Source organism: Tasmannia lanceolata, unplaced genomic scaffold (assembly GCF_043159265.1).
Source record: "Tasmannia lanceolata isolate RefF3 unplaced genomic scaffold, GAP_Taslan_0.1 ptg000023l, whole genome shotgun sequence".
NCBI classification, from domain to species: Eukaryota; Viridiplantae; Streptophyta; class Magnoliopsida; order Canellales; family Winteraceae; genus Tasmannia; species Tasmannia lanceolata.
In genome coordinates, this window is record NW_027518700.1 from 26,068,132 (window position 1) to 26,093,892 (window position 25,761).

General features: G+C 37.4%; 1 protein-coding gene across 7 annotated transcripts; it reads left to right on the forward strand.

The window, feature by feature from the left end:
* The first annotated feature begins 1,309 nt into the window (after positions 1-1,309).
* Positions 1,310-24,482, forward strand: LOC143856725 (Transducin/WD40 repeat-like superfamily protein). Of its 7 annotated transcripts, none has more exons than XM_077367004.1 (20): positions 1,310-1,432; positions 1,581-1,802; positions 5,690-5,798; positions 5,967-6,344; positions 6,445-6,500; positions 6,584-6,830; positions 7,275-7,330; positions 7,421-7,697; positions 10,118-10,281; positions 10,997-11,139; positions 11,387-11,488; positions 11,585-11,723; positions 11,818-11,904; positions 12,031-12,192; positions 13,623-13,979; positions 14,615-14,805; positions 14,907-15,025; positions 17,016-17,353; positions 22,486-22,701; positions 23,871-24,079. In XM_077367004.1, the coding sequence occupies exons 1-20, from the start codon at positions 1,388-1,390 to the stop codon at positions 23,937-23,939; spliced, it is 3,477 nt and encodes a 1,158-aa protein (XP_077223119.1). In that variant the 5' UTR covers positions 1,310-1,387; the 3' UTR covers positions 23,940-24,079. The 7 variants fall into 7 exon arrangements, with proteins under 7 accessions (XP_077223119.1, XP_077223120.1, XP_077223121.1 ...); XM_077367005.1 differs by having other exon boundaries at positions 23,817-23,990; XM_077367002.1 differs by having other exon boundaries at positions 1,314-1,432; positions 17,019-17,353; positions 23,840-24,482.
* Positions 24,483-25,761: the final 1,279 nt, after the last annotated feature.

Here is a 25,761-nt window from a genome sequence, read left to right on the forward strand (position 1 = left end):
TTGGTTGCTGGAATTTTTTTTTATTCTTGGGACTTTTGTGGAATTTTTGCAGGAAACCTACGTTTGGTTGGTGGGCCCAAAATAATCTCAGGAACCAAAATAACCCTGCACGAAACCCCATGAAGGAAAAAAAAAGTACTCCCAGGAACCAAAAATAAGCCTGCAGAAGAATTTTTTTTCTTCCCAACAGTTCAAGCAACCAAACAAAGCATTTTTTTTCTCACCGTAGTCCGGTCAACCAAACATGGGATTTTTATTTTACCGGGATACTTCCAGGGAGTTTTTTTTCCCACCAATCTCCTAGGAAGTTTTTTGTTCCGCAAAAATCCCAAGAACCAAAAAAATTCCGGCAACCAAACGGAGCTTAAAGTGTTTGGTAGGTGCACACCAACACTTAATTGCTCTTCCTGGAGACAGTTCGGTCGTCAAATCCTTGCACCGAAATAGGGCCGGATAACGTCTTAAGCGAAGTGTTCGAAGACGTACATCAGCTCTACATATATTGATGATCATCTATATTTGGTTTGGTCTTTCGATCTTTCTCTGAGATCATATTATTGCAGTTTTCATTTTATAGTTGCCCCTATTTTCACCAACAAAAGTATTGTAGGGCAAGTAGACTGCTGGTTAGTGGTGATGGCTCTTGTTTGAAAATTTAACACTTGAACAAGGATATTATCATCATTTTCACCTTCGTCCTATTTACTAGACCTGAAATGCGTTATCCCTTTTCCTTAAAAGACGGAAATTCAAACAAGGAAAGAGCAACGTTAATCATAGGGGTGGCCAACCGGTTCGGTTCTCGGTTCTCGGTTCCTTTTTTTTCGGTTCTCGGTTCCATGAACCGTAAGAACCGAACCGAACCGGACAGAACATAATCGGTCCGGTCCGGTTCTTCGGTTCTAATGGCTAATTATTAATTATTAATTATAATTTATAAAAACTTTTAATTAAAGTTATAATATAAGTTACTTTCTTATTATAAGAATAGTATTAACTATTACTTATTAATATTATAAGTAATTTATATTATTAAGTATATGTATAATAGAAATATAGAAATATTATATATATATATTCAAAGTTCGGTTCTTCGGTTCCGGAACCGAACCGAGAACATTAGACCCGGAACCGAACCGAATAAGTTCGGTTCTTCATCAGTGGAACCGAACCGGACTAAAAATATTTTTTACAGTTCGGTTATGGCCACCCCTAGTTAATCATGCGTTTCAATTTTGCATTGTTTTCCCGCCCCTAATTTCTTTTCAAAACCCGCAACTTTTCTTTTCGGCTACTATCTTAAATATCCATTCAATACCGAAAACATTTGGTCTTTTTTTCCCTCTCGGTATCTCTATTAATCGGGTCTAGGGTTTCATCTTTGGAGATGAGGTTGAAACCTAAACCCAAAAAATCAGACTCAACTCCGAAGGTACCCTCTCTCTCTATGATTCTAGGGTTTTATTTGAATGAAAATGTCGCATTCATGTTTCATAAACGCCTTCAATAGAATTGCAAAATCCACTCAAATATGTAAACATTGAGCCCTTACTTCCATTCTCTTCTTTGGTTATATACAGCTCGTTTTGGAGGAAATCATTGGATTGACAACAAAAAATGAAAGTGGTTTGGCTTCAAATATCTGGACTGGGAACTGCGTTTACTTGGCAGGATGTGTCATTGTTGTTTACAACGTGGATTCAGGCATTCAATCGCACCTCATGGTGTCCTCTCGATCACCAAAACCCTTGAGTTGTGTCGCGGTCTCACGTCGAGAAGGGGCCTTCATTGCAGCTGGAGAGGTTACTGTGTAACCTTTTCATTTGTCTTCTCATTTTTGTTTCTCTCTTTGCGTGAATCAAAACCATGGAATTTAGAGAATATTTTGAGCTAAAGCTTAATATTTATGTGTGTGCAAAACAGAATTGAAGATCAACGTTTTTATATTGATTTAGTCAATAACTAAAAATTCATATACCACGACCCAAGATCACAACTTTAGGTTAAACAGTTCAGATATCTTATAAGGGAGAGGGATTCTTTCTCGGTTGGGCCTGGTTTGCCACCTGATAGTCTGAAACTCTGGCTCAGCCAAAAAATCTTGCTGAATGAATGAGCTTTAATTTTCCAGTTGAAAGTATGAAAATGGAGTATCAAAACAAAAACTGACGAATGGTTCACATTCAAGTAACAAGAATTGATTGATTGAGTGGTTTGGAATTTAGGATTTTCCGTTCCTCAGTGTGTTCCCCTCAATAAACCTAGTTCTCAGTGAAAAGAACAGAGTTGATGCTGGAATCAACAAATGCGAAGATGAAATGATCCATATGAATGCAGTGGAGAACACGGTTTTGTAAAGAAGAGATTTGGGTGAGGCAAGGCACAAATCTTCTTCCAATAAAGAGATTAAAATGGGCTACAGTGACAGAGGGTTACACTCAGTTACCAAATATCTTTGTCTCCTGCTTGCAATTGCAATAATCTAGTAATTCTACTCATAGTCTTCATGTGACTACAAAATTAGGCTTACCTAGCTTGATAGATACATACATTTCAAGACATACATTTACTGATCTACATACTCAAACGAAACAGATGCTTGCTACATAGCAAACCATCTATGTCATGCATTTTGGTAATTTGACATCTTTGAACGAGATATGAAAAGTTCTCTCAGAACTCAAGAAGATTACAAAAGGTCCTAATCTAATCTCTCAAATGAATAGCAAGCAATGACAAAAGAGAATTAGAAATGAGTGTGAGTTCACACTTGAAAATAGGTTCTCAGCTATGATTTGGTGGACACTTTGAATTTATTGCCGACATACGCGGATTGCATAAGAGTTGAAAACAACTGAACCCAAGCTTTGGTTTTATTGAAAACCCCATAAACTAACCATTTGGGACTTCTAATGACCAGAACGGACGAACCACGGTCGTCCATCCTGCTAGCCGCTAGGGATCTGCCCGTTGCAGCAGATCTCTGGATGGTTGACCGTCCCTATGCACGGTCGACCATTCCATGTGATGGTCGTCCGTGAAGCCACTTCTGTTTTTTCATTAAATTTGCACAGGTACTGTTTGGTCGTCCATGGTAAGTCACGGTCGTTAGCTTATTTTTAACCTGGCTGCGATCGATTTTAGAAGTTCCTTGGCTTATTTTTAACCTGGCTTCTATTGATTTTACAAGTTCCTTAGCTTATTTTTAACCATTTTAAACACATGTGAAGTGCCAAGACTTGCTAAGCCACATGTGAGACTAGTTACATTCTAAGAAAAAGAATAACTCTCTTCAGATTTTCAATCTTGGACTGATCTTCATCCTTGCCTCAGCTCCAAGCATTCTTCATGAATTGTTCCAGCTTTCGCTTTTGGTCCAAGGCTACAGTGAACTTGCTTTGGCCTTTGCTTCTTAGAATATTACACTTAAACACATCAAAACATTAGTCCATAGTTTAAGTAATATATCATGATGGGTTTGTTATCATCAAAACATGGGATTACGGAGTGAATTGTTGAACCCTTGGGCTACAGTAGGCACACTGCCAAACCACGTAAATTTGTCACTTGGTTTCTCTATTTTATTTTTACTTTTTGTAGCCTGCTTTTTTTATTGTCTCGTTTATTTCATCAGTCTAGCTTTGTTTCAATGCTCTTTGAGTCAATCACTGTCTCACCCGAATCTCCTCAATTTTGGCCCTGTCGAGTCAATAAAAACTCGCTGCATCAATCATTGACTGTCCTGAGTTGACTCAGTTTTACCTTCAGCAAGTTCATTGACTTTCGCGAGTCGACCCGGTTTTTCCTTGAGCAAGTTCTCGTCCAAATATGAGTTTTTAAATACTGACATATAGTAACTTGAAGATGCATAATATTATTTCTACAGGTTGGTGGAAGAGCTCTTTTTTTTGCACTTGACATTTTTTTGGGTTTATTTTTAAACTAGGTTGCTATTTAGTTTAGTTTCTCCTCCACTCTGTTGCTTAAGGATTTGTCAGTTGTTTTGCATGATGTGCATAATCTGCATTATCTTAGCACGCTGTTCCTTTTCCTATGTCTGTTTGCATGTCATTCTAAGCCAGACCCTTTTATTACACATTTTATTCTTCTGGGTGGTTGGTTTCCAATATAGAGCCAATGCGCTGAATGACATAGATACATGTTTGATTGTGTCCATACCTTCACACCTTGGTTGTTAAAATTCATATTACTTAGATAACTTTATATGCTGACACATTGTCTTGTATTTGCATTTGCTTGGAGTTCTTCCATTTGTGACCACTGAGATGTTAAGGTATGTAGATGTGATGGATCAATTTTTATTTTCAGATTCAGTATGTTGCCTTTGCAAGCTTGCTGTGTGAATGTCCTAGTGAACATGCAACTTGTCAAGAATGGCACATTGTTATTGTTCTTAGAAGTCATAGAATTATTAAAAAATGGAATTCCTGAACTATTCTGCAACTTCTAGATGTACAATTTGAGAAATAGTCAGTTTCTTCTTTCCCCCCTTCTAATAGTCAGTTGAGCACCATTATTTCTGATGCTGCTCGAATCTGTGCTTGGATGTGAACGGTCAGGATGTTGGGGTCCTGCCTCCTGTTGGGCTCTATATAGTGGGTTGGCTCAACCCTGGACCTGCGTCCACAAACAAAAGGTTTAGGACCACCCGTAGTCGGAACTGCGAGGGAACCCTTCAACAATCAAGTCAGATTGAGGCACCAGGAGAAAGGAGAGCTGAACGGAGTAGAGGTGAGAAGATCGCCGTGAACGGAGGGCGGATACCCGTACCTGAGAGTGTGATTACTTGTGTGTGTAGGAGATGGAGTGGGCTCAACTGAGTGCTTGATGTGTGTTCCTCTGGTAGGAATGCTAAATGTCTCTCACTCTCTCTTCTAGTGTGAGGTGAATAGGTTCCTCTTTTCTTTGAGTGGGGGGTTCCCCTTTATAGGCAGGAGTTCTGATTTCCTAGGCACGATGTGGTGGTGATGTGGAACTCATATATTGCTGGAGGTCCCGGCGTGGTAGGGCATGCGTGTACAATCATGGAAGATGCAATACGACGGAGTGGGAGATCTGGTTCTTTTGATGGTGACATGTTGATGGCTGGCAGATGCAGGGCCTTGTACGGCGGAGGCGGGATTTGACACAGATATTGGCGGTGACACTGCGTGATAGCGATGAGGTGTCGGGAGCTTTCATTGGAGACGACGCTAGGTGATTCGGGAGGCTTCCAGTCGGGGAGGGGGGCAGGGCTGAGGTTACTCCGAGCCGGAGATGCGCCAGGATGAGATGTCTCTCCCAGAGGCCGCCTGCTATCCTAGCCGAGAGGCCTCGCCATGACGGTGATGCCACGCGTAGTCATCGTATTAGAGTTTTCCTTTTTCTACCCCCAACATATACAAGACAATTCCTTCGGAATTATTAAAAAAAAAAAACTCCTTAGGATCGAATTCATGTTGTTTCGAGATAATATTCAAGGTTATTCATGTATCTTCTTACACAACAAAATTGTCTTGTATATGTTTCATTAAAAAATAATAATTTGTATACCCATAATCAAATGTTAGCATGTGGTTCTATAATTTATGAAACAGAGCTGGGAGCAATTTTGTAACTAAATGTGTTTTTACTTTGTAGTGGTAATTTATGTTTTGTATCGATGCATCAAGATGATATGGTGTTGCAGGCAGGACATCAACCGGAAATTTTAGTCTGGGACTATTCATCGCGAACTCTTCTTGCTGAATTGAAGGGCCATCGATATGGGGTGGCATGCATTGATTTTTCCCCAGATGGTTAGTTAAAAGTGGGCAAGTAGAAGTTATGTTTTAATTTTTCAATTCATTTTGTAGTGTATCTGTTGCTTGTGAAATTCAGACATGATGCATGCAATGTTTAGAACTTTAATTTTTGACACGGGCAATCTTGCTGATTTTCTTCTCGTTGATTTTTCTTTTTGACAGGAAAACATCTCATTTCTGTTGGATTTCCTCACGATGGGTACCTTTGTCTTTGGGACTGGCGAAATGGAAGGCTGGTCACAAAGCATAAAGCAAGTATACCTTGTTCTTCCATTTTATCTGTTAGTTTCTCATCAGATGGTAATTTTCTCATAACTGCTGGGAAAAAGCACTTGAAGATCTGGAAAGTTGGATCATCTACGAGGCCTCGTTCGAATACAGGAACATGCTTACTGGCAGTTGATGGAAAGCCTATTAATCTTGGTTCTCAGAAAGGCACTTCTTTTACATCTGTCACATCTACTGCCTGGGCTGGACCTAGTCTTGTCAATAATGATCGGGCATTTGATATTTATCCGATATATGCATTGACAGATAGAGGTGGGAGGTTTTTTTTTATGTCTTCCATAGAATATGGTTTGATTTGCAGGTGTTAAAGTATAATTTGCAAGTGTATCATTTACTAATCTTTACTTTGCAGGTGTTTTATGCCTTATTTATTCTGGGTTTTCTATAAAAAAATGGATTGATTTGAAGGTACATGTTTAATATTTTGAATAATTTATTTGGTCAATGCAACTTTTATTTTTTTTTCAAAATTTCAAGAACTTAATTTTCAGGTGGAGAGAGGATTTGCGCTTTCTGTATCCAACAAGCTTATTGCTTGTGCGTGCAGTAAAGGAATAGTACGACTCTTTGCTGTTGGAACTCTCAAATATGTTGGAAGTTTGCAGTATTCTGAAAAAAATGAACATCATTTGGAAACAACTGTCCTATGCCATGAAAAATCATCTGAGAGCAGTATTCCGCCTTCTGCTCTTCTCCCTGATGCAATAGCTTGCCAATTTTCAACCTCCGAAAAGCTCGGTGAGCAATTAAGTATCAAAAATTTTAAAGTGAGTCTTTCCTATAGAAGTACCCTAAAATCAAGGATTGAAATTTCAGTTTCAGTGTCGGTTTCGGCCACAACCGAAACCGAAAATTTTCAGTTTTTGCTGAAATTTCGGCCGAAATTAGTTAAAGGAAACAAATTTCGGGTTTTTCCAAAAAATTTAAAGAAATTTCCGAAATTTGGAAAGTGTAGAAATTTTGGAAAACAATTAAAAATTTAAATTTGGCCGAAATTTCTGAAATTTTGGTCGAAATCTGAGCCGACTGAATCTCTGAAATTTCTGTATTTTGGCCAAAATTTAATTCCATGCCTAAAATGTGTCTAATCCTTCTGTTTTGGTTCTTTCTCAGTGGTATTTAATCTTTCCTATAGAAGCACCCTAAAGTGTGTCTAATGCTTCTATTTTGGTACTTTCACAGCAGTTGTTTATGGGGATAACAGTCTCTATGTATGGGATGTTTGCGATGTACCTAAGGTGAAATCAAAGTGACCTTCTCTTCCCCTCTAGTGCATGGATTTCTTGTTTACATGGATTTTGATGGAGCAAAAATTGTTGCATTTTCAGATTAGTAGGTGCTGTGTGCTTGTTTCACATAGTGCGTGCATATGGGATGTGAAGAATGTTCCTTGCAAGGACATGCATGATCCAACTGTTGCATGTATTGCTAGAGGTTGTCGCAGTGGAATTTCATTTGCAACATGTTCTTCTGATGGCACTATTAGGTTATGGGACCTTGCGTTGGAATCTGCTACGAACAAAGAACACGTTAAACCAGAGATCCCCACGAGTCAACAACTTGATAGTTCATTCAACACTGAGCAAGAAGGCACAATACATTTAGGTAATATCTATATTTGTAAGGTATATTAAAGCACTGTGTATCATGTTCATTTTCGGCAGTCATTGATACTGTTTGTTTTTTCCTTGTTTGATTTTCTAGTTTAATTGTTTACACCGCTGCTTTTAGGTGCTCAACAGTCTTGCACCAACCAATCAGTTTCTATTTTAGTTGGTAATCTATTTGAAAATCAAAGATGGCGTGGTACTGGGTATTGCTTGAAAAAGATTACAATCTTTGATAGCCTTCACAATTTGAATCTGGCGTGTTACTGGTAGGGGTCTGCCAAACTCCACATTGCCCACGAAAAAAAACTGGGTATTGCTTGATGTTTTGAGTTTTAAGACCATGCTGCACTAATTTGTACAGTTTTATCTGCTTGAGAAGCTTGTTCCATAGCATAATGATTTGTAGTTCTTTTTTTTTGTTTGTAAATGCAAGAACCGACAACAGACATTATGCCATGTCATATTGCGGGTATAACATGGAGTGAATATGAAAATTAGGATGCTATTGGGTCATCTTTTCCAGAAATGGTTTCCATTTGAAATGGACTATGGCTTCAGCTTTTCACTTTATGTAAGGATATCAAAATTGTGATTGACTTATGCGCTTGTTCCAACATTCGATATTGCTGTTCTTGAAACTATTGAATTGAGAGCTTAGTTATAAATTCCGTTCCGGTCGCCGTTCCGTTTTGGCTACCGGAACGGAACGTTCCGGTGTTCCGGCCGTTTCGTTCGGCGTTCCGGTCGAAACTTTCCGTTCCGGTCGAAAAAAATAGTTAAAAATATGAAAAAAATCCTAAAAAATTAGAAATCGTTAGACAAATATAAGAAACACTTAAATGAACTAAAAGACATATTTATTACTTAAAAACCAAAGTTTAATACAACTAAGACATAAAAAAGTAGAACATAGAAGAGCAAAAGCCAAATACATAGTGCCAGCTGCCAGCCACATCTATAAAACGGTCATAAAATGAGGGTAGAAGTGTAAAAAACAGTCCCCAACAGCTATAATGGCATTTCTGTAATTTTTGAGATTTTTTTATATTTTATTTCGAATTTTTTGGAAAAAGACGAAAAATGCCCTCCTAACAACTATAAAACGGTCACAAAATGAGGGCAAATGTGTAAAATACACTCCCCAACAACCATAAATGAATTTATGTAATTTTTTGGATTTTTTTTTATTTTATTTCGAATTTTTTGGAAAAAGACGAAAAATGCCCTCCCAACAACTATAAAACGGTCATAAAACGAGGGCAAATCTGTAAAAAAACAGTCCCCAACAGCTATAATGGCATTTCTGTAATTTTTTGGATTTTTTTACTATTTTATTTCGAATTTTTTGGAAAAAGACAAAAAATGCCCTCCCAACAACTATAAAACAGTCATAAAACGAGGGCAAATCTGTAAAATACACTCTCCAACGGCCTTAATGGCATTTTTGTAATTTTTTTTGAATTTTTTCGATTTTTTTTGAATTTTTCCGCATTTCCGGCCGGAACAGTGAATTCCGGCCATTCCGGCCGGAATTCCGCCGGAAACCGGAATTCCGGCCGGAACGGACCGGAATTCCGACCGGAACGGAAAATATGCCCATTCCGTTCCGGCCGGAACGGAACGGAATTTATATCTAAAATTGAGAGCCATAGTGTACTTAAAGAATTTTTTTTTATCTCTACTGCAAAGGATTACCGTACCCAAAAGGGCGAGCCTTGGCCCAACGGTAATGTTGCTCCATTGTGACCTGGTGGTCATATGTTCGAGTCACGGAAACAGCCTCTCTGCAAAGAAGGGGTAAGGCTGCGTACATCTAGCCCTCCCCAGACCCCGCAATGGCGGGAGCCTCGTGCACTGGGCCGCCCACAAAGGATTACCGTACCCAAAAGGGCTAACATTCCCATACCACGACAATCTAGTTAATTGCCTTCTTTTTTATGTACATGGCAATCATATTAATGTAGTCCTCTCCCATTTCCCTTCTACGAGCATTTTAACTGCGTACTAAAATGAGTTTATTGACTCATATTCCTACTGTTACAGACTGTAAAATAGCTTCTTGAACTATTCTACTAATCTGTAATATTTCTTGGTAGGGATAAATTTCATCTGAAACATAAAACTGCTAGGATTCTACATACAGTCAAGTTTGTATCATTTTGTTCTCAACTCCTCTTGGTAACTTCACTTCAGACTTTTATCTCTAGCAATCTGTCATATTTCTTGGTAGGGATAAATTTCATTTGCACCAGAAAAACTGCTGGGATTCTACATAGGGTCAATTTTGCATCATTTCGTTCTCAGCTCCTCTTGGTAACTGAACCTTAGAAATTAGTCTTTGCTTATCTCAGATATTTTAGGATTTCTATTTTCATTTTAGAATTCGCTAATCACCTGTTTTAATTTGTCCTGTAGTGAGCACTGGAGTCTTTGAACGGGATATTGTGGACTCTGATGTTGGTGGTCGAGGTTTTCGTTCTATGGCAGCTAGTGCAGATGGAAAATACTTGGCTGCTGGGGATTTCCATGGAAACATCCATATCTATAATCTATATACGTCCGATTATATATGTTTACAGGTAATTCTCTACCATGTTTCATCATAGTCACAAGAATGCTAGGGACACACATGTACCTTTCTATGTTGTTTTAATTCAGAACTAGTAAAGAATTATATTCTAGCTGTTCCCGGAGGTATGCTTTGAAGGAAGTTTTCAAGGAATTGCGGAACAAGGATTGAAATTTCAGTTTCGGTTTCAGGCTTTCAGCCGAAATTTCGTAAAAAAAAAAAAAATTCGGAAATTTCTGAATTTTTAGCCACAGTTTCTGCAAAATTTCAGAATTTCAGGAAAAAAATTAAAAGAAAAATTTGGCCGAAATTCAGGACCGACACCGAATCAAGGTACTTTCGGTGTCGGTCCCGGCCGAAATTTCAGACCATGTTGCAGAAATTCTTTTCAAGATCACATATTTGCACTCTCTCTCTCTCTCTCTCTCTCTCACACACACACACACACACACACACACGCACGCGCGCACAAATACACCCACACATAAATGTATAGACAGATGCATGCAGAGACATTCATTAGAAGAGAAAATATTTGGAATCAACTTCTTAAAAACATAAATCCTTATTAATCCTCCTGAAATTTCGTTACTTTTCTTCTCGGTTTTCCATTCTCCCCAGAGTCTAGTGCTTGTAAAAATGTGTAGTTATGGCTAATATTATATTGATAGTTTCACATATTTTGTTGTTTCAAGTTCCAATGTATTTCTTGGACACTGTGGCAGGAGGCTCATGGTTCAGAAGTCCTCTCATTAAGTTTTAGCTCGACCAGTGCAAAACATGTCATTACTGAGCAGAAATTAGAAACTCATAATTTGCTTGCTTCGGGAGGAAGGGATGGAACAATCCATGTGTATGATGTTAAAAGGTCTAACTGAATATCTTTTTGGTGGTTCTTTCTCCTTTGAACTTCTAGCGGCCGTCTGGATTACTGAATTTTACAATCCTGGGATTTAGCTTGAAAGTTGTGTCTCAGTGGCTAAAATCCTAGATCTCTTTTCCATCCAAAGATTTCTAAAACCTGGATTGAAAAAACTTAAAAAAATTCAGGATTTTAAAATTATGGTATCCAAACGGCCCCCTAAGGTATTGTTCTCTGATATTCTTTATCTCAGGGGTTTTAATCTCATTGAAAGCCTTGACGATCATTCAGCGGCAGTTACCTCTGTACAACTCGCATGCAATGGTTGTAAGCTTCTCAGTTGCAGTGCTGATAGGTAAACTGTCTTAAGTTTATGATATTTAATTCTACATTTTGAAATCATAGGGACCCAAAATTTTGGAATGTTTACACTATTGACCTAATTGAACAGGTCTGTTCTGTTCCGTAATGTGGCTGTAACGGATGATGGGTATAGGATTTTGCGTCATCATCATCAAATTGCATCTCATGGCACAGTATATGACATGGTTACAGATCCTGTATTGGAGGTTGCGGTCACTGTTGGGCAGGTCAAATTCTTGTCATGGTGACACATTTTTCACTAATTTTGCATTGTAAAGACAACACTGTTCTGATTACATGATTATGTTATTCCATTTCTAGGATAAGAAAATTAACTTGTTTGGCCTCGCCTCTGCGAACCTTGTTAAAACACTCAAGCAAGATCCAGATTTTGGGGAACCAATAAAGGTGCGCTTCTATTATGACAATGGCCACGATCCCATGATGCCCCCTCCCCTCTCCTTTTTTCCACAACACTCACCCACACACACTTCCACCACCATGGCCTTATCCCATGCGATGTACATTTTACAGGTAACTATAGACCCCAGCAGCACCTATCTGGTTTGCTGCTACTCTACCAAATCCATGATCATTTATGATATTACCAGTGGAGAGCTGGTCGCGCAAGCAACTGGGCATGCTGAAGTAATAACTGGTGTCATTTTCTTGCCTGACTGCAAGCACATAGTTTCTGTAAGTTATTTTTTATTCTCAACTTCTATATTGTAAATAACAAACATTCTTTGCATTGATGCATAGATCATTTTTCTATGCTGTATATGTTTTCTTTCCTAGAGAATAAGATGGTTGAATTTGTTGCAGTTCCAAGTCTCAACTTGGTTTCTTGCTATGCCAAATCAATTTTTCTCTCCCGGGAAAATTGAATAGTGAAGTCTGAAAAGCTGTTAAAAAATTTGTAAAATTGAAAAAAGTCTCAAAACAAGGGATTCCAGTGTTTGAATATGACAGTCTCCAAACGAGACAGCATGGCGACTAAATAGCCAGCTGGGCATGTTTGCAGTCAACTGATCATAAAACTTCTCATAAGTTGACCTCATGTTATTGGAGAAAACATAAAAATCGGTTTCATGCACTAGAAATCCTGAACAATACCAGAAAAAAAAAAAAACAGAACACAGAGACTGTATCTCACACAATTAACCACAAAAGTGGATTTGTCACATGATAACTCAACCAATGCCCGCACTGATGATTTTGGTGAGTTTTATTGACCAATGTGGTGAAGAAACTTTTTTTTTTTTTCATCTTAAATCCACAAACTGGACAAATAAGATCACTAAAATAGGTTTTTTCTTGCTAAAACCCTAGACTTGAGAGACCGGAGTTGCTTCCTTAGTGGCATTTCGGGAACTTCAACATTATTAGGTTTTTTAAAGTAAATTTCTGTTATGTACTTGAAATGTCCTATCCTACGCTTGGGTAGTTCATGAAAACCTTTGGATCATGTAAGTTTGAAAAAAATGCCTCCACATGTCACATAGACTTATACTTTGAAGAGAATGCAAAAAACAACGAACCTTGGGTCTGCACCACAAGAAAAGCATATGACTCAAACATAAACCAATCATATGGATACTTATTGGATAAGACGAGGCTTTTCATTAACTCTGCAACTCCAATACCAGCCTAGTGACTCTTGCCATAATGACACGCATATTTGACATTTTAAAATTTAGCGATTTTTGAATATTTTGATAAAATGACTAAAACCCAAATTATCCTGAGATTCTACAAAATAATGCGATGCTTTTTTTTTGTTTAAGTGTCACAATATTTCACGATATTTTCTGTTTCTTCATTTTCTTAAAATTTATATTTTTATATATTTTAAATTTTTTATTTTCCCTTTTTTTTTCCAATGTAAACCCAAAAATAAAAATAATTAAAATCTTTGCCCTTCCCTAGAAATTCGTGAGACACATACATTTGAATATGTCGGTCACGAAAATGAGTCTAGATCCCCATCGTGCAATGATTTTGTGCGGGTAGGAAGCATTGATGCAGTGATCTTTCAAATAGCCCATGATGCCCTTTGAGTTGTTTCTTTGTTTTGTAAAATTTCTTAGTTCTGAACTTTTGATGTTCTTCATATGATATTCCAGGTTGGTGGTGATAGCTGCGTTTTTGTATGGAAGTTGCCAGCTCTATTGTCATCAACAATGTTCCAGATAATTACGGAACGCACTGATTTTCTGTGTCCAAGAAATTCATCCCAGTCGGTAGTTCCAAGTGAAGGCATATTATGTGAAGAGGTAGGTCACAATTCAAGCAATAACTTAAAAGATATCTCTGTGCTAGGGAATTCCAACCAAGATGGTGAAAGAATGGTTATTGAAGATATGGGCTATGGAGAGATCTCAGCATTTAAATTTAGTACCTCAAGGCTTCCAAAGTGGGCACAGATCAAAGTAACAAGAAAAGAGACTGTCAACAGTGATCCTGAATGTGTTTTATCCCAGGTAATTTGTAGGAAGACCTCTGAAAATTTGTGTAATATTCTAGAGAAACCTTTTCTGTATATTCAAAAAATGAGAAATATGACCCATATTTTCCGACTTATGAAGTACCAAAATTCGGGTAATATTCTGAATTGCTCTTGAAGATATGAAATTCTCAGGAAATGTGGAAATCGAAAACATCTCATTAAATCCAGAATATTCACCCTTCTTGAAAGAGTAATGGTATTGTTGGAATAGTCAATTTGTGTTCTTAAATTCAGCTATATGTTGTAGTCATTCTAGAACAAATCAAAATATATGTAAATGTCCCTGCCCCCTGGTGTTTCCTTGCAATGAAAAAAAGTATTTCAGCGTTTTAACCAAAGCATCATCAATTTAAAGTTTGTCTGGCCTGTTGAGAACTATTTGCGAGAAGTTTCCCATTGTTGCCTTCCTATCCCCACTCAATATCTCAGCATTTTGGCTGGTGGCTGCTACTGGCAAATCTGTGGTCTATCTGTTTTTTGTAAACTGACAAGTGTTTTTCCTTCTATAAAGTTAAGAAAATTTTTAGTAACAAATAAATCGCACAATGCTTCTGGATTTAAATCAAACAGCTGCTCCTTAGATATGTAATTTGTTGCCATTGTTGTCAGGAAGTAGAATTTGAAGCTTGCACCTCGCCAATGGACAATAACAGTGGGACCTTAGCTACCACTGATGTTGAGGTTTGCACTCCTTGTCAACCAAACTTGGGAGGCAATCAATTCTGTCTCTCTAATGCATCTGAAAGCTCATCTAGTATGGACACTACGAAGAATTCTCCAATGGGTCGAGGGACTAAGAGGTGGATATCATATCAATACTTTTTTTAATCCTCTTTCTAACTAATATAAATGGTTGTAGAACCTGCATTGTTCATGTTTTCCCTTATCTTTGAACCATTAGCAGATTTGACATGGAGGGGCGTTGGCATACAATTCATACTGTTTATCTCGATCTACCAGATACCCCTTCAATGAGAGAATTCAGAGACATCAAGGTGCCAGTTCCTGTCCCCAAATTGAGTAAGCCCAGGCTCTATCTGTACCAAGACACTCATTAAATTCCTCTATCCAGAATAGGTATGTCATGATAATTGAGTTTGGCCAAAGAGATAGATCATTGATCTGGTATATTGAAACACAGTAAACTTGGTGTATGCAATGGGAACCAAAGAGACCTATGTAAAGATGCTAAACATATTTTTAATGGTTAAGAGATACTAAACATAATGAAAGGAAAACCTATAAAAGATAGAGTATTTGTGGTTTAAATACATAACCCTAAGTAATGTATTCTTCGAAACCGATGTTTACTTAATTAATCGACTACCTAGTATTTGGAGGGTCTTCACCCTATGAAAGATTATTTGGCCATACCCCGACCTAAATCATTTGAAGGCCTTCGGATGTGTTCACTATCCACATATTGTTCCATACAAAAAAAAGAAAAAAAGTTTAAAACTCGCAAATGCTTTTTTGTGGGTTATGGTGTTCAACACAAAGGACACTAGTGCTCACAGACAACGTATATTTCTCCCTAAAAAAAAAGAGTGCAATGTTCTATTTAAATAAAATTTTGACCACACAAGTGGTCGACCGCACGCTAGCCCACTCTTTAGGCGACTTAATTTATGAGTTTTCTTCTTTCTTTTAAGAAATTTAATTCATGCTTTTCTTTTCCACTCAAGGAATCTCCTTTTTTATGACTTATTTTATGAGTTTTTTTCATTTCCACTCAATTGATGCTTTTCTTTTCCTCTAAATTTATGCGTTCAGGAATCTCCTTTTCTTATTATATGATTTTTCTTCATTTCCACTGAATTGTTGCTTTTCTTTATGTACACTGTATATCTAAGCCTTAAATGCTGATCTCTATAAAAATCAGCATATACAAATGAAGTAGTGGGCTGTTTTATAAAGATTTATCATGTATTCGATCATAGGGTGTTTGATAGTCATTTTCCTTGAAAGATAATGAAAATAAGTGTGTTTCGTGAGCCTTAGAGTGTTGATTTTGGAAGCAGGGATTCAGTGCCAATGTTAATAGTTTCAATTTCATCTTCTAAAGGTTCTGCTCAACGCTTCTCCTCTCGTTTGATTAATTCCTTAATCACGAGGGGAGTTTCGTTTGCATCCTCGTCTGAGGAGGGTTGCTCGCCTCCGAATTGAATGTCGACCGATTAAAAGCTCACAGCGACTCACAGCTCATCGTCGGTCAAGTGAACGGTCTCTACAAGGCAGAAGAGCCAAGGATCTTGAAATATTTGGAGAAAGTATGAAGTGCGATCTTGACATTCAGTAAGTTCGAAATCATATAGATTCCCAAAACACTAAACGCCCGGGCCGGATATTGTGATATCATTTGGCAGCTGAGGGATTGAGCCTCTAGCTCAATCGTAAAGGCTTTGGCCTTCAACCCTGTGGTCCTACTTATGAGGTTCTATCCCACAGAAGAGAGAATCTTAGAGACGCCATCTAGATTAGGGCCTAGAACCCGTATTTTACTCTGTTTTTAGGCATGGTCTTGAGTCTTGACAAAGATCTGGCACTGGACAGTTTTGTTTGACTTATTCACCAAATTGAGAATGGATGACACCCCTTTCCATGCTCCTCGAACTCTCCCTTTTCACTCATTCATTTATTTATGAGTCCTTAGTAGAAGTGTCAGCATGTGGTGTTTGGAGCAACAACAAACAGTAAAAATTAAGCTATCATAGGACCCAACTGTCTAGAAAATGATCTCGTCGTAGGACTAGGAACAACATCTAAGTACGAGTTACTTGAGTTTAACTGGGACCCAATTCAACAAGGAACAAAGTTCAGTAATTCTTGATTAATTTTCCTTTCTCAAGATTTGAATTTTGAGTTCTTTTCATTATGCAGAGGCAGTTGAATTATTTTCTTTCTCATCTTAGATCTTATATACATGATGCATCTACTAGCTACTAGATTTAATTATGAGAGGAACTCTTAAATTTTACTTCGTCCAAATTATTTCATCGCTGTCATGCAGTAGAAGACCCTCCCTTGAAGGGCTCAGATAAAGATGGGACCAACGACACCATGTTAGGCAATTTTCCTACTCAGGATTCTCTCTCCCTGGAGGCAATGTCTGGGTTTCATAACAAGGATACAAATGATGGGAGGGGGCTGAAATTAAGTGAACAAGTCACATCAAATATCATTGGCGATTATTTTGAGAATGAAGACAAGTCCTGTGTTCATAGTGCAATTGAATGCTGTGAACATGACATCCGTCTGCAAACAACTGACAATGAAAACAGTGATAAAGATTGTAACGGCAGTGATGTCTTCAGCCAGCACTTTAGAAATTTATCAGAAGTAATGAAGGTACATAGTTAATTCGCTACTTTCATGTTTTTTTTCTCATCACCCTTACAGTCACATATGGTATTTTTTTTTTCTTTTCAAGGAATTGCATGCATAGACCTATTCCAGATAATGCTTGAATTGCAAATCTGATGCACAAAATAAACCCTGAATCAAGTTATTATGTTTTGGACACAACATACGTTGTGAGCTACCAAAAGAAATAGAGAATATTTGGCGATTTTTTATTCATGAGGTTATCCCATGCAGCCATTTTGATGCATTTGTGTTGATTGTGTTTATCTTTATGGACAACCTCTCATTTCCTGTGCTTCAATGCATTTTAGTTCTAACAAAGTTCCATCGTTACTACTAAAAAAATGTGACGATTTCCTTCTAGATGCATAAGAGAAAAGCTGAAATCCTGGTGTGGCAACCGATATGTGTGTGGGCGGGGGGGGGGGGGGGGGGGGCTGAATTGTTTGTATTTAAAAACTTTCTGCCTTTTAATTGTTTTTTTTTCCAAAATCACCCTAGTTTTAATCAAGTTGCTTTAAATATAGATATTCATAATATGGTTTACAACTTGATTATTAGTGGATGATTAGCTTGTATAAAATATGCAATGTTTTGTAAAAGCTAATTAATGATAAAACATACAATCAAACAAGGAGATTAGGGAGAGATAGAGAAAGAGGCAAATACCACACAAAAGTTGACACAAGGATTTATCGTGGTTCGGTTGTCTACCTTGAAGGCCTAGTCCACCCCCCATGTTGGTCCTCCTTGGGATTATTTCCACTATATTGACTCCCACTAAAGTCGGATTTCTCTACTATTTTGAATTCCACTATATTGAAGGCCTACTCCAATCCCACTAAAGTTGGATTTCAAGCCGTTTACGATCACCACCAAATCGGGGATTGAATCCCTCTCCACTACAATCAAGGGTTACAACCCTTCTCACCAATTACATGAGGAAGAACAAAGAAAACACTCTTAGCCTATATGTAGGCTTGATACAACAATGGATGCTCATAATAACTCTCCAAAGATAGATACAGTAGAAGCCTATGAAGATCTTCTTTAAAAGGATATGCAAAATCAAAGTTCTTTGAAGAATCTAGAAAACTTGAAAGTTTAAGCTCAAGGATGATATTCAATGTGTCCAAAAGTTCTTAAACCCATGAGAAAACATCACATTTATAACCAACAATTATTCATGACTGTTTGGGCGTAATTTGGGCAAAAAAGGAAAAAAAGGTAAAAAAATCACCAACGGCTAGTTTCTCGCGCAGACTGGGTCGCCCGAGGCTGGAATTTTTCTTCTCGCACCATGTTCGCTGGAATTTTTTTTATTTTGTGTCTCTGGACACGAAGGTTGACCGGGCCGGTCGTCTGCGGTTGCAAAAAATGTTTTTTTTATGCCGGTTTGTAAAATTCACATCTCTCTCATTTCTCGTCGGATTTTGACGTTCTTGTACTCTACAGACATGAGAAGAATGAGAGCTATTTGTTAAAAATATATAAAAATCATTTGGATCATTTAAAGTAGAAATCAGGTCTCTGATTTACCATGCAAGTTCCAATTTAATGTCATTTCACTTTTTAATTTAACTTACCACTTGGTTTTTTGGTTCTTGGGCTATGAGCTTTTGTTTTAACAATGTTTAAGACCTTTGAAAATGATTTTCCATGAAATACAAATAGGTCTGCATTGGCTTCAGAGATCTTCATGGGCTCTTGTGCTTGTAAGTGAGCACTTGAGATAGCTTTGGTCCATGTGACTTCTCTTCTTTAATCTTCACATCGAATGCTTGAGAAGTCACCAACACTTGTTCATCTTCTAGCTCCTCGTAGCATTGTGCAAGGCATGCTTGTGGGATCTTTGACTTGAGCTCTTGACTTGGACATCTTCCTAGAATGGTGTTTCCATTGCTTGTCAGCTCACTTGATTCTTTAGTGCGTATTGATCCTCAAGCAACTGTGTTGTGTTGTATTGTGCTAGATGTGCTATCTTTGGTTTGACATGTGAAATTCCTGTCTAAGGCACAATACTCCAATGCAACACATTAGTCCATAAAGACTAATCAATTTGGGTTTGCTACCATCAAAACAACAAGGAAAAGATGATTAATTGAACCCATGGTAAACCTTGGGCTAACTAAAACATTCACTATATTCCGTAGCATATCAGAAGGGCCCACTCTTCATTGACAATGGCATCAATTAATGATGCTTTACTGTCATTACCTATTATGTGCCCTTCTTCCAACTAGGAATTCTAATCGGTGAAAAGAATGCCATCATGTTGTGAATCATTCCATTCCCGGCATTCCAGGGAATAACTTTGTGAAACTCTCTAAATATAATCATAGAAAAGAACTGATTTATAATCCTCACCATTCCTCGCTTGCAAATGCATTGCTCTCTTTTTGAAAATGGCAAGCATCTCTTAAACTCTAGCAGTGCTCTGTCTTATGACAAAAAATGATCTTGATGTATGTGCACTTTTCTCCAACTAGAAGCCGTGAAACATTCCCTTCAACCCTTTAGGCCAGGCTTCCAAATTATGAATGTCTTCCTGATTCGGGAAAAAAAATAGAAACCACACTTAATCATGAATATTGACAATACTTTTTTTTTAATGGTATTGACAATACTAGATTTTAAATGGGAAAAGCTCTCTTGCAATTGATGGTTTCTAATTCTTGAAGAATCACGAATTTATTATTTCAAGGGATAACTTTCTCATCATTTGAGGTTCAAACTTCAGAGTTATTCTCCTTCATTTTTTATTTCGAGATCAAGTTGTCTACATTTTTACATTGCTGCAGCAAAAGACATTAGAGTTCCTAGATGGTATGCTGAAAATTTGGATATGGAAGTGCGTACTAGGAAAATATGGTGTTAAAACAAGTGTGTACCACATGGAAGTGGCTACTAGGAAAAATGATATTCGAGATTATATCCATTACTTCGAGCAGTTTTTTTTTTCTTGAAATGATGGAAAAACAGTTCAAGATTGGATAACGTTGGAGGAAATGGGAGGACTAAAGGAGGAAGAAGTTGGGAAGAGGAAAAAGGAAAAAGAGGGCAAACAAATAGGGACTTGGAGCTGCAATTGGTCTTTCTTATTGAGATGCAAGAAAAGGAAAATTATAATGGAAAGGCAACCACCGAAACTGCGTTTTCAAATTAGAAAATATGAAATACAAATGCATGAAAAGGGAAATGAAGTTTCTACAGAGTTTACATGTTGATTAAATACAAAAGTAAAATTGCATTTGTCAACCCAAGGTAAAATTGCTTATTAACAAGGTTTGGTGTGCCGAATAGTTAATTAAATTTGAGGAAACTGTTTCAGTTGTTGTTGAAGCAGTAAAACCGAGTGTTGGCCAAAAGTATGGTATAGAAAATGAGAATATATTGAATTACAATAGTGGTATTTCCCATTTCATCTACAAATTCGGTCGTGGCAGAAACAATACACAATGTTGAAGGCCCACTACTGTTGGATATATGTTCTAATATAAGCCCATAGATAATGGATTAGGTGTATGGGCCCATATGGACTGAAGCCCATAACCTCCTCTCTTATTTCTCATCCTTATCCCTTTAATATTTATACAGAGTATAAATAGGGGCTGGAGGCAATGTGTCTGGCATTCCACTTTGATGCCTTAGGCGTAATGCTTCAAGCATAAACTACCACCGCCTCAACAATTCTTGAAGCAGCATGGCACCGCCTCTTGTTTTTTCCCCTGTTTTCCCTCGCTGGTTTTCGGAATCTAGCCGTGGATTTCTCATCCCTGATGGGTTTTTGCCATAGATTTGCTTGTGCTGCTGTCTCCAAACCCACTTTGTGATATCGCCGGTCATATAGGGCTCTCTTGCGCCAATTTTGTAGGTATTGGGGTTACTCTCAATCCCTTGGTCGGTGAAAATAAAGGAGCAAAATCCATTGTCGAATCCTATTTGGGTACAAAACCCACATACTAATTGCTCTTTGAGTTGAATTAAAGAAAGGGATTGTCTACAATTTTTCAATCTGCAGAGGCCATTGAAATGGAAACATAAAATCAATTTGGGCGTGCTTTTCTCTCTCTTGGGCGTGGGTTTCTTCAACCCAGATATTGATTTGGAATTCTTGATTGGAAACACTCGTTGGAATACAGATTACATCGTGGGTTTTCTTCCGAATCAAGATTGGCCGTTGGGAGTTCTTTGTGGGAACGACTCTTATTGGTGGCTATTCTACTCTTTTGAGTCACTGGTTTTGGGGAGATCGTTCTTATCAGGAGGATTTGTTGAAATACAATTTGCTTTGGGCTGAAATCTTGGGTCGAATTGCTTGGAACAGAACCCACGTTCTCTCAAGCTTTGTAGACACGAATATTCAGCTACCGAATTGGCAATTTTCTCTTGTGTGCAACACACAGAGACGTGTTGAAGGACGTGTTGCTATGCTCTTTCTCAAATCCCAACAAAATGGAAAGTCCTTCAAACCCTATTGTCTCTCTCTCTGCTCTGTTTCTGGTTCGTTTTTTGGACGTTTCACACAGAAACAAACATTGTATTTGAAGTGGTTTTGTTGAGACAAAATCAAAATCCTCATTCTTGCTTGTGTCGAAACCCTCCATATTTACAAAGGGGTCGTTGCAATCTCTCTCTTCACATGAGATTTTTGGTGGAGGATTTCAACTTGGCTGCAAATTGTGTTGGCCGCAAAATCGAATTTTGGTGGATTGGATCCGAAAGTGATACGGCTTTGGATCCTTGTCTTCTTGGGCAGAAACTTTGTAGACAAACAATTTGGGGGTTCGATTCTTGGAGTAACTGGTCGTATCACAAATACGACTACCAAAACTTTACTATTCCATCATAATAGTAAATTATATATGGAATAAAACATTATATTTACTTAACCTATTTAAATTTTCTATACATTACTTGTTATAGCCATATTATTATATAAAAAAGTTAAAATTTGAGATTTGATTAAAATATTTTGACGAATCCATGAATCTTTGATATTTGTGTCGGATTCCAACACTCATACACGTACTGATGCAACGTTGTGTGTGTGTGTGTGCACCCATGTGTCTGAAAATTTATTTATTTTCATATTTGGTGTATTTCTCTGTTTTCAGCTTGAAGGCAGAAGATCATCAGCAAGAAGAAGCTTCTCGGCACGTTTTGTTGTGCGTCGTGAATGTCTAACGGACAGCAAGAGGCTTTTTGAAACATCCAGTGAAAATTTGGGTCTTGACAGGTTTAATTGTCCCGGTGAAGCCAGTCAAAATTCATCCGGGAATCCATCAACTCATTTGTCAAAAGAACCTCAACTGTCATATGCTTGTGATCAGGTATAATGCACACACTTTCTAGAATTAGTGTTGATTTACCCCTTTTTTTTTTCTGAACAATGGTAATCAGCACTGGCCATTCACACAAAAAGATGCAATTTGAATTTCTCTTGAAGGAAGGAAAATTAAAATATATTGACCCCGGTTTTGTAAAATCCTTGAAAAACACCCATGTCCTTTGAGAGATTACACCTTGTTTTAGAAAAATGTAACATGGCTTCTACTTTGGGCTGACTTCTTGACTCTATGAATCCATTTTCTTCTAAAGGAAATTACTATGAAATATGATGTGGTTTTTACAAATAAAAGCTACTCAATTCATTTTTTCCTTACAACGGACTCACAAAACTATGAATTGCTGCCAAACCTTGATTTCCTCTATTGGGGATGGTTTTTTTAAATGCTTGATCAAGTATTTTAAATCTCGCCAAGTTGATTTCATCAAGTTTCAGGTTGAACTGAAGGAAAATCATTTTTTTGGAAGTCCAGTACAGCCAATTGGGCACTGCAAAAGCTTTGGTTGAGTATTTGAGAAACGTGAATACCAGTCTATAATGTTGGTACTTTAAACTCAAAAGACTTGATCCAGCAGTGAATTGGGTTCAGAGTAAACTCCGACTCTAGCTATCACCAATCCAGAAGGCCACCTTGCTAGAATGCTGAAATCAATTGGACAGGCTAAAGCAAAACATAAAAACTTCATGGTGTGAACTAGCTAGTGATTCATTTTTGGTTAAATTAAAACAGAAAACATTGGCAATTCGAACTAATTGGTGACTCATATCAGTCTATTTCATTGATTTATCATTCTAGCTTGCTGTTGTGTGGATCCGGGCAGTTTCATCCAGTTTACAAAACCTTATTTGGCCAGCATTTGTTTTTTATTTTAAACATTAAACTTGAATTTATTTTTATAACTTTGGTTCATCAAGAACTTCAAAAGCATGAACCATAAAGCTTTGCCTAATACCCAACTTTTGTTTAATTTCAAGTGTTACTTCAAATTGATTACTTGCTTGGAACTGGGATAGGTTCAAGAACCATGTGGCGTATTATTAAATGGCACTTACAGTTCACCTTACTCTATTGAAATTAAAATCTTATTTAACGTACAGCTACCCTTTCATGTCTACAATAGGATGAGGAGAATTTGAAAGGAAGCTTTTCAGGTACTGTTGTTCCCCTACAAAATGATTCTAGTAATAGTGCTACAAACTCGACCACGAGTAGAAATATAATTGAAGGGAGAGATCCAAAGCAAGAAATTCCTGAAGGAATTGAAACACAGGACAGAACTGACGAATGTAGGGCAGCATTGCTCAGTTTGGATACTGCTGCAGAGAGGGTGCTCAAGTTATACATGGAATTGGGAATTCCATCTGCGAGAGAAGAAATATCAGCTGGGCCCAAGGAAGAATTATCTTGTTTAGCATCAAAGTTCCTTCCATCAATAATGAGAAAAGTTCAGGCGCTTGCTGATTTGGTGCTGTCTGGCAAGAGAAGTTTAAGTTTGGATGCTAGAGCAGAAGCTTCTGAATTTGAATCAGTAATTGGGAGATTTGCAGAGAGTCTTTCAAATCAGGTTCTTGAATTGGTGAAGAAAAATCTCTAGCATTAATTAGTTTTTACCTTTCATCCATTTTGCCTTTCACTTTTCCTTCTTTTTTTTCCATTTTAGTTGATCATTAATTGTATCAGAATGTTTATTGATTAAACAAAATTTGTACAGTCGTTCTCAATAATAGAAGCTCCACAATTCACGGACTGAAAGGATTAGTTGATATCCTCTTCCCTTCGTGTTTAGTGAAATCTTTGTCAAAAAGGGTGACTGCTAGCGATTCTATGTTGATCTGATGTCTCAGAGAATTCTTCTAGATGGTTTCTTAGGTGCTGCTCTGTTTATATTTTCTGAATTGATTTTGAGTCCAAAACTGATTATTGGACTCAAAATTAAACACAATTTTGAGTTCATTAATCAGTTCTTGACTCAAAATCTAAAACGAACACGGCCTTATTGATAAAATAGATTTTTAGCTAAAATTGAGCAGCCTTTGTGGGTAATAGACAGGTTGTGTCACGTCCCAAGCCACTCACAAACATATTCATTTACAATCACAAGGCTTAGGGGTGCGACATTGCCACATACTTGTAAAGTTACCTTCACAATCATGCAAGGTTAGCAATAAACAGAACCATGCTCAATCAAACTAAATCCAAAATAACCATTCAACCTCAAAGTAAATAAATCCATTACAATCCATATTCAATTTCTCTCATCCCAATTCTAGAGAAAATAAAATAAATGAGTCTAAAGTTCTCTAATACTCACTAGTAACCTAATAAAGCAAATAATAAAATCTTTAGATAATCCTCCCTCGCTGCTCCAACGTAAAGCTGCAATCGCGCCTCAGGATCTAAAATTTATTAAATAAGGGTGAGCTAAACGCGCTCATGTAAGAAACTACACTAACAGATAAGGCATCAAAAGCAAAAGCAATCAAAGGACGGTAAGGCATTCGATGATAATAGTAATTGGTAGTTCAATGGGTATCAATTTCAGAAATAAAGCATCATTCAATTTCAATATTCGATATGGGTGTCGAATTAGTTTCTTGAGACATTGATATTGCTATGTTTATTGATTCGATATCTGTCTACTAAATGACAGTAATTACACCGGCCAATGGTATCTAAGTGCCAAAGGTATTATGCATTCTTCCATTGGCTAAGGGTCTAGAAATAAACTAGCATCTCAAGAAAAACCGATTCGATATTCAGAAGGTTACGTATTCAATAGCATGTAGTTCAAAAAGGTTCATAATGGGTGTACAGTCTCAATCTGTAAGGCATCATGGATTTCAACATTCGATAGGGTGCAGTAATCAATAATCTGAATTGGTTTTCAAACAGTAAAGCATGTGAACAATAAGAATATTGTTATAAAGGTTTGGGATAACCCATCAGTATAGTCCCTAATTACTCACCTCATTGAAGTTCGAAATCTTTTTCACAGAATACCTTGGTTACCTACAATCAATAGTATGGATATTCTCCATGAGT

Coding starts and splice junctions, on each gene's coding strand:
- LOC143856725 (XM_077367000.1), top strand. CDS start 1,388: ATGAGGTTGAAACCTAAACCCAAAAAATCAGACTCAACTCCGAAG. Junction 6,345..6,444: donor ATATGCATTGACAGATAGAG/GTGGGAGGTTTT, acceptor TTTACTTTGCAG/GTGTTTTATGCCTTATTTAT. Junction 11,724..11,817: donor TTGCGGTCACTGTTGGGCAG/GTCAAATTCTTG, acceptor TTCCATTTCTAG/GATAAGAAAATTAACTTGTT.